Source organism: Ovis aries, chromosome 1, assembly GCF_016772045.2.
Source record: "Ovis aries strain OAR_USU_Benz2616 breed Rambouillet chromosome 1, ARS-UI_Ramb_v3.0, whole genome shotgun sequence".
NCBI lineage: Eukaryota > Metazoa > Chordata > Mammalia > Artiodactyla > Bovidae > Ovis > Ovis aries.
Window position 1 is genome coordinate 107,290,052 of NC_056054.1, and position 9,715 is coordinate 107,299,766.

General features: G+C 44.0%; 1 protein-coding gene across 1 annotated transcript; it reads left to right on the forward strand.

The window, feature by feature from the left end:
• Window positions 1-7,155: 7,155 nt before the first annotated feature.
• On the forward strand, window positions 7,156-9,424 carry LOC101119835 (60 kDa heat shock protein, mitochondrial). Its single transcript, XM_042255902.1, has one exon. The coding sequence runs from the start codon at window positions 7,212-7,214 to the stop codon at window positions 8,931-8,933; it is 1,722 nt and encodes a 573-aa protein (XP_042111836.1). The 5' UTR covers window positions 7,156-7,211; the 3' UTR covers window positions 8,934-9,424.
• The last annotated feature ends 291 nt before the right edge of the window (window positions 9,425-9,715 follow it).

Sequence of the window (9,715 nt, forward strand, 5' to 3'; positions counted from 1 at the left end):
TTGGGCAAACTCCAGGAGAAGGTGAGGGACAGGGAGGCCTGGCGTGTTGCAATCCTAGGGGTTGCACAAGTGTCAGACACGACTTGGCAACTGAACAACAACAAAAATTCTCAAAAAATGGCCCACTTCAGAAACCTGGAGCTTGTCCTCGGCTCTTTTCTCTCATCCACCTTGAAGAACAGTTGATCAAGTGCAAACAACATATCAGGTCCTGTGCTAAGCACCTCACATGTGATTTTTTTTTTTCTCTTATTGTTGAGAAGAAAGGAATAGTGAATTTTAGGGAAGAAAGAAATAGTGAAACTTTAGTTGTTTTTGATACTTTGATGAGGACACTTAAGCAGAGTTCTGTTAAGTCATCACATTTTTTCCCAGCTTGCCCCACACCCCTAGATGTTGTGGTTGCCTGGAATAGGCTTGCCCATCCCTACCCCTCTCCCTGACACCTGACCCCTGATACTCCTCTTACGTCTCCATTACTTCTCATCACACTGTATTACAATGTTCCAGGTTCCTTTTTTTGTATTATATTGAATTTAGTGAGAAAGAGGAAGGATTCTTCTCTTTCAGGAAATAAATGCAGAAGCAACCACTGCATGTGTATTCAGGCAATACATGTATTCTCTATTTAGTAGGGGATGTTAAAGCATTAATAGCCTAAGCTGGTTTACTTGCATCTAAAAAATCGTTGGAGTTATTTTCTTTCACACAGAAAATTCTTTTTTCACCACCAATATTACCCCTAAATACAAATAAAGAAGATTGCTGTTTACTCAATTTTAAAATATAAACAAGTCAAAATGGTGTTTCTTCTCTTTCCTTCAATCTTCCCAGCTTAGCCAGGATGCTTCACCTAAGCTAGAGTCCCAAAGATCAGAAAGAACCATGGGAATCTGTCATGCTAATCCCAGCCTCTTCAAGCAAACACACACACACACACACACACACACACACACACACACACACACACACACAGATATATACACAGACACACCAGCCCCCCAGCCTTGCAACTGTGTCAGTTATTACTAAAGCCACCTCTAAAACTCAGATTACAAACATAAAGGAGGATTCTATGTACTTGTAATCTTCTCAATGGATAGGGACCAAAGTTGCTTCTCTGAATTGTACAGTGAATGCGTTGAAATGGGCTCCTCCCCCTAAAGTTTTTCAGAAGCTCAGCTTTGCTAGTGGCAGGGAATAAGAAGGAAGAATTTAACAGGACACAATGTGCACTAGACACGGTATATAGCTATATTATCACTAAGTACTCTGCAAACAATCTGTGGGAGAAGTGCCTCACTTGAATTAAAAAAAAATCATATTTTCAATATAGATTGATTGGTAATGGGGATGGATCAGGGACTAGAGGTGAGTACCCAAGGCAAGGATAAACCCTCAATATCTGTTGGGGCTCTGTTCCCCCAGTGCCTACTGAATCCTCTTGATCACTACGCACAGCTTGCTAGATGATTTCTGTCCCTACAGATTTCTTCAAGAACCTCAGTGGACTCCCCACAACATGGAATTAAAACTTTTAAACCTGGTGTCTTTCATTAGTACACAGAAGTATGTTTTTTCCTCCACTTGGCCTTTTTTTTTCTTGCAATCTTAGTAAACTTATTAGTTCTAGAAAGCTTTCTCCATAGATAAGCATTTTGTCTACAAAAACGTTTGGGTCCCCCCTGCCCTTCAAGATCTGTATACTTTTTACTTCTTTTATTACCTTAGTGGAGACAGAATTGTCAGCATGACATTGAATAGAAGTGGTTTACCAGAACATCTTTTTTTTTTTTGGCCTGTTTTATTTTTATTTTTTAAAATTTAAATTTATTTATTTTAATTGGAGGCTAATTACTTTACATTATTGTATTGGTTTTACCATACATCAACGTGAATCTGCCACGGGTGTCTGTTTTATTTTCAAAATCATGTAAAAACTTTCAGTTTTTCACAATTACATATGATTTAAACTATAGTTTAAAAATATAATATGGGCTTCCCTTACAGCTCAATTGGGAAAGAATCTTCCTGCAATGCAGGAGACCCGGGTTCAATTCCTGGGTTGGGAAGATCCCCCGGAGAAGGAAATGGCAACCCACTCCAGTATTCTTGCCCAGAGAATCATGGACAGAGGAACCTGGTGGGCTACAGTCCATGGGGTCACAAGAGGCAAACATGACTTAGCAACTAAACCACCATAGTTTAAAAATATATATGTTTTTAGGTTTATCGGTTTTATTTGTTTCTGTTCTAATATTTGTTTCCTTTCTAAAGTTACAGCTTAAAGTATTAATCAGCTATTTCTTCCTTTCCTAATACAAGTCTTTGATTCTACAGATTTCCATCTAAGTACTACTTTAGTTTCAGCTTATGAATTTTGATATATTATATTTTAATTTTTATGAAAAATTTTAAACCCATTTTCAGGCTTCTGATGGTTAAGTTTCCACAATTGTTTTTATATACACAAGACTTTTGAGACAGATATATTGGGGTCTAGGCAAGGAGTTGGACATCAGTTTTAATGGCATGAAATGCTAGAAGAGATAGGTTGGTTACAGAGTAGTATCTCCTGATATTGCAGTTCCTGTTCATGGCAGAGGAAGCAACTGTCAGCAGCCTAGTTCTACAGTGTGGTTCCAGATGTAATTTATGGGATCTCTGGCTTGAATTTGTTTCTTTGATTCTACCAAAAAATCATTGATATAAAATTTGCCTTTTAGTAAAGTTTTCTCTTAGAACTAGCTAAGAGTATGCTTCACTCTCAACTAAAAATTTTAAAAATGCAATAAATTATATAAAAGATAGTTGATGGTGAGAGAATCTAAAGAAAGAGTATAAAATTTCTATCTGACCCAGGTGGGCTTGAAGGCCATTTGGATCTGAACATTTTCTTTAACTTATTTGCTGCAGTATCAAAGATAAAATAAAAACAGCTATACTGTTCCATGTGACAACTGAAAATTATCTCCATTTTGTACTGGGTCCAAGAGAAACTACTGTAGAGATGGGCTCCCAAAGGTGTATGATAAGAGGTCCTGGTTAACGAAATGGGCCCCTGTGTCCATGGTAATGAAATGGGAGTACTGCTGGTGCTAAGATCTAAAGGGTTAAGACTGTGAGGAAGCTTGATGAGGATAAATGAGGTCACTGCTTGATTTATTACTGCTAAATCTACATAATGGACATTGCCTATGGTCTCCAGTTAGTTAGCTAAATCACCATCAATATCCATCATTTGTCTAGCACCTTTCAGTATGTGAAACAGTTTCACCCATGAGATGCAGATAGGTACAGTTATGATTACCTCCTATTTTCCAGGTGAGGAAACTGAGGATCCAAAGACATTAATAGACAAGCCCAGGGTCTGGAAAATCAGTACATGACAGAGTCAAGACTCGGACCAGGTCTCCACTACCCCAGCCAAAGGTCTTTCTGAATCCAAGTCTCTTTCATCGCAGTGAATCTCCCTCACTAAGATGGTTTCAAGCCTTGAGGAACCATACGAGGGGGAGGAGAAGCCAGACCTGTCCCAGCACAGCTTCTCACCTCCCTCACACCACCTCAGGAGAGGAACAAAGGCCTGTGGTGTGTCTCAGTAGCCTCAGAGAAATAAAGCGACATTTGGCCAACCACAGCCACTTCCCTCTACGCTCAGTGCGTCACAGATAGGCCAGAATCTCCAGCTTTTCCCACACCTGCAAAAGCTGTTAGCACGAGAAGCTCAGCTGGTCTCTGGGGAGGGCCTAGAGGCCCTCACTATCTGAGAGCTGAAGGCTAGTGGACCATGCTGTCCTTCCTGGGACAGTGATTTATCCTCCTAGAGAGTCTCATGGTCCAGCTTTCACAGGGCCTTTTCATCTTAGTCTAAACACCATCTGATCGGTCTCACCAACTACATCACCTTTTAAACCTGGAGAAGCCCACCATGGTAGAGAGACTGCTCCCATGCTCCCATGCATGGCTCCTGCCCAACCATAGTGTGTGGGTGACTCCTCCCCAGGCACATTGCTGCTAAGTCGCTTCAGTCATGTCTGACTCTGTGCGACCCCATAGAGTCAGGCCTCTTTCTGCAGGGCTTACTTTATCACAAAACTTCCCTCTTATCTCTTGGCTGGATTGGTTCTGAGCATCTCTTTTCTCTCCATTGTGAGAACAGACCACACATCCAACAACCTTCTACCCACCCCAAGGGCTCAAACCACACTACTCTGCTGCATAGGTAAGAGGGCAGGCTTTGCAGATCTCCACTCACAGCCCTTGAGAACCACAGTGGGGACAGGAGGAGAAGGAGAGCCCCAGAAGATGCAGGTAACTGGGAAAAACCTTCCCATATTAAGGGTTAATAGCCCTTATGGGCCTAAGTAAAGAAACTCCATCAGTCTCCAGCCTGCATACCCACTCCCACTCCCTGGAGAAACACCCTTCCCTCCCTCCTCTTTCAAATAAAGCTCAAATGATCCCCTGGGACCCTCCCCATGCTGCCCCAGATGGAATTAGGAGCTCTCTGTGCTGGGCTCCCACAGCACTTCAGCAAGTTGTCTGTCATTTGTGATGTGACCAGGTCACTGGCTCTTGCCCTCTCTCTTCTGATACAGATCCCTGGCCCTGTGCACAGAGGAGGCAAGGAGATCCCCCTCTTGGGCTGGTGCAAGTCCAGGGTTAGCACCTGAGAGTGGGAGTCTTGTCGTCTCACTCTTGTCCCAGGCCTCCTGTGAGAAGATGCAGTGTCACACCTGTTCCTGAGTAAGGCAAACATCTTTCAGCTACACTGCAAGTGGCAACTCGGGCTACGTTTCACCTAGCACATACTTTTTGATCACAGTTGTATCTCTGCACAGCTAGGGCTCTCCTTTCCAGTCCAGTCACTGTCTGCTTCAGTCAATATGCCCCCAGCTGGCTCAGTGTCCCACATTTGGGAATTTCCTACCAGGCTGGAAACACTGCTCTGTGGCACAGGTTGCTGGTGACCTTATTCTGGGGACACATGCTGACCTGCATTGCTTCTGCCCTGACCAGTGCCCTTCGTGTTATAAATTCTCCTTAGTTGTGCTGCTTACATGTTCTCCTGTCTTGGAAAATCCAGGGCTTTGGTACTTGACAGAATTATGTCTGAGTCTCATCTTCTTCACTTATTATCTGAATAACCCTGCAAATTGCTGAACTTATTTGAGCCTGTGAGCTTTTCACAGCTGGGGTTGGGGGGTATTTATTTATTTCAGCAGTTTCTCAGTTAGGTAAGTAAGGGCCCTTGTTCATGCCACCAGTCAGATCACTTGTAGATGTTCAACAAAATACCTGTTTTAATTTGAATCCCTTATCTATGAGCTATTTCTTCAGTATGAATGTGTTGGTTGTATTAGTAGGCCAGAATTCCAGGGGTTCTCTTTCATGGCACTATATTTTCCTTAATAAAATGGTCGACAGAGAACAAGATGGTGGAAGAATAGGGGGACATGGGGTACATCTCTCTCCACGGATACATCAGGAATATGCCTTCAGACACAGAAGTGCATGCAGAACACCAGATGAGAGCAGACAGGAGTACTTGACCAGCGGGAAATAATTTCTCAGTTCAGTTGCTCAATCGTGTATGACTCTGCGACCCCATGAACCACAGCACGCCAGGCCTCCCTGTCCATCACCAACTCCTGGAGTCTACCCAAACTCATGTCCATTGCGTTGGTGATGCCATCCAACCATCTCATCATCTGTTGTCCCATTCTCCTCCTGTCCTCAATCTTTCCCAGCATCAGGGTCTTTTTAAATGAGTATGAAGTGAAGTGAAGTCACTCAGTTGTGTCTGACTCTTTGCGACTCCATGGACTGTAGCCTACCAGGCTCCTCCGTCCATGGGATTTCCCAGGCAAGAGTACTGGAGTAGGGTGCTATTGCCTTCTCTGCAAATGAGGATAGACGCACACAAAATGATGAAGAAACTAGGGGGAAAAACAGGAGTGTTAGTAGGACTGGATCTGCCCTCAGTGGGTGGGGGAACAGAAGCAAGGGTCTGATCCCCACATCGGGGCAATTGTCTGAATCAGAGGAAAAACATTAAAAGCTGAGAGTGAAACAGCTGATCTGTGGCAGCCTAGATGGAATGAGAATCAGAGAGTCCTTGCCACAGCCATCCATACCTTGGACAGGAAAGCTGGTATCCTGAAAGGTGCAGTGGCTGGGAGCTGGAGTTTAGAGATTGTTGAGCTATCCCAGGATGAGGGCTGCTGTTGATTGCAAGGAGACGGATTGAGGGGTTGTGAGGGAGAAGATCATGGTGGGAAATGCCTGTGGAGGAAAGCTGGGTAGCCATGGAAAGAAGGCGATACTGCTGAGTCACGCATAGTGGGTGGAACCATCGCTATAGGCTCTCTCCCCACACACACGAGCACTGGCAGCTGAACAATAGAGAGGCTGGCCCATCCAATGCCTGACACCCTGAACTACAAAGTAGAACCCCATCCAGGGTGCTCCTTTAAGTGTCTGATGTGCTGAACTACAGAGTAGGACCCCAGCCAGCTGCACCCCTCTATGTGCCTGATGCACCGATCTACAGAGCAGGACCCCAGGCAAGGGAGCCTGAATAGGCAGAGCTATAGAGAAAGATTGGCCAAAGAGGCCTTCTGTTTGCCAGCTACAAGAGGCTTGAAAAAAGACTCTGATAGGGCCATAACTTGTGTGGTGGAGGCAGTCTGTGTCCCTGCACACTTGATGCTAGCCAGGGTCCCTGCAAGCCAAGCAGCTGTGCCACCCTCATGATCAACTCTCACTGGGGCAGAGCTGCCACAGGCAAAAATATCTTGCTTCTATGTGTGCAGGTTTGCTTTGGTAGTGTCCAACTCTCTGCAACCTTGTAGACTGGCCTGCCAGGCTTCTCTGTCAAGGAGGAGTGTTCTCCAGGCAAGAATACTGGAGCATATTGGCCAATACTGGTTGCCCTACCCTTCTAGAGCACTGTATTTCCTGCTACCCTCGCCACCAACTCCCCTGAGTGCTACCAGAACTTCTGCAACCCAAGCAGCTGCACCACCTCCACACCTGGCCCTCACAGGGGCAAACCCAAGCCCTCCAAGGCAGCCTTAGGAGCAAACCCCAGTGGACGACCCACATGCATAGGTGGAAATAAAACCACAATTAAAACCCAGGGGCACCCTCACTCGCCGCCGACGGCCTGTCTCGTCGCCCGCACGTCGCGCCGCTGCCCCGCAGAAATGCTTCGATTACCCGCAGTCCTTCGTCAAATGAGGCCAGTGTCCAGGGCACTGGCTCCTCATCTCACTCGGGCTTATGCCAAAGATGTAAAATTCGGTGCAGATGCTCGGGCCTTAATGCTTCAAGGTGTAGACCTTTTAGCCGATGCTGTAGCCGTTACTATGGGGCCAAAGGGAAGGACAGTGATTATTGAACAGAGTTGGGGAAGTCCCAAAGTGACAAAAGATGGTGTGACTGTTGCAAAGTCTATTGATTTAAAAGATAAATATAAAAATATTGGCGCTAAACTTGTTCAAGATGTTGCCAATAACACAAACGAAGAGGCCGGGGATGGCACCACTACTGCTACTGTACTGGCACGTTCTATTGCCAAGGAAGGCTTCGAGAAGATTAGCAAAGGTGCTAATCCAGTGGAAATCAGGAGAGGTGTGATGTTAGCTGTTGATGCTGTAATTGCTGAACTTAAGAAGCAGTCTAAACCTGTGACAACCCCTGAAGAGATTGCTCAGGTTGCTACAATTTCTGCAAATGGAGACAAAGAAATTGGCAACATCATTTCTGATGCCATGAAAAAAGTTGGAAGAAAGGGTGTTATCACAGTAAAGGATGGAAAAACACTGAATGATGAATTAGAAATTATTGAAGGCATGAAGTTTGACAGAGGATACATTTCTCCATACTTTATTAATACATCCAAAGGTCAGAAATGTGAATTCCAAGATGCATATGTTCTGTTGAGTGAAAAGAAAATTTCTAGTGTCCAGTCCATTGTTCCTGCTCTTGAAATTGCCAATGCTCACCGAAAGCCCTTGGTCATAATTGCTCAAGATGTGGATGGAGAAGCTCTAAGTACCCTTGTTTTGAACAGGCTGAAAGTTGGTCTTCAAGTTGTGGCGGTCAAAGCTCCAGGTTTTGGTGACAATAGAAAGAACCAGCTTAAAGACATGGCTATTGCTACTGGTGGTGCAGTATTTGGAGAAGAAGGACTAAATCTAAATCTTGAAGAATATCAGCCTCATGACTTAGGAAAAGTTGGAGAGGTCATTGTGACCAAAGATGATGCCATGCTCTTGAAAGGGAAAGGTGACAAGGCTCAAATTGAAAAGCGCATCCAAGAGATCATTGAGCAGTTAGATGTCACAACCAGTGAATATGAAAAGGAAAAACTGAACGAACGCCTGGCAAAACTCTCAGATGGCGTTGCTGTGTTGAAGGTTGGTGGGACAAGTGATGTTGAAGTGAATGAAAAGAAAGACAGAGTTACAGATGCCCTTAATGCTACACGAGCTGCTGTTGAAGAAGGCATTGTTCTGGGAGGGGGCTGTGCCCTGCTTCGGTGCATTCCAGCCTTGGAGTCAATAACTCCAGCTAATGAAGATCAAAAAACAGGTATAGAAATCATTAAAAAAACACTCAAAATTCCTGCAATGACCATTGCTAAGAATGCAGGTGTTGAAGGATCACTGATAGTTGAGAAAATTATGCAGAGTTCTTCAGAAGTTGGTTATGATGCTATGCTTGGAGATTTTGTGAATATGGTGGAAAAGGGAATCATTGATCCAACTAAGGTTGTAAGAACTGCATTACTGGATGCTGCCGGAGTGGCCTCTCTCTTAACAACAGCAGAAGTTGTCGTCACAGAAATTCCTAAAGAAGAGAAGGATCCTGGAATGGGTGGCATGGGTGGAATGGGAGGTGGCATGGGAGGTGGCATGTTCTAACTCTTAGAATAGTGCTTTGCCATTATTGATGAACTGTGAGAGGAAACTCAAGGCAGTGTTCCTCACCAATAACTTCAGGAGAGGTCAGTTGAAGGAGCTGACTGAAGAGAAGGCTGGCTGATGTTTAAGAAAATAACTATAAAACCATCAGTTACTGGTTTCAGTTGACAACATAGAATGGTTTACTGCTGTCATTGTCCATGCCTACAGATAATTTATTTTGTATTTTTAAATAAAGACATTTGTACATTCCTGATAAATGAGCTTAAGAGCTGTGTACCAATGTACTGCTTTCAACTTAAATCACTGAGGCATTTTTACTACTATTCTGTTAAAATCAGGATTTTAGTGCTTGCTATCACCAGATGAGAAGTTAAGAAACAGCCTTTCTGTGGAGAGTAGGAACAATTGTGTACAGAGTAGAGAAATATCCAATTATGTGACAACCTTTGTGTAATAAAAATTGTTTAAAGTTAAAAAAAAAAAAAAAACCCAGGGGCAGTGTGACTAAGGAAGGCCCAAAACCTTCTGACCAGCTGTTTACAAGCTGCAGGTTAAATTCACATGATCAACTAGGCAGACTCTATGTCTATGGAATATATAAAAGGGCATTGAGAGCTCCCACAAAAGAAAACACACTAGTTCTGATAGCTGTGGACATTGGAGACAAAAACACAGAGTAGTAGGACCAGATTAGAATCTGAGCTGCCCCCACAGTAGATCCAGAGATTAGCACAGTGTTGGAGGGCATTCTAGGGAGGTGAGGTGGACTATGACTCCCA

Bases quoted from the DNA above. Each gene is read 5' to 3' on its own strand.
- LOC101119835 (XM_042255902.1), top strand. From the start codon at position 7,212: ATGCTTCGATTACCCGCAGTCCTTCGTCAAATGAGGCCAGTGTCCAGG.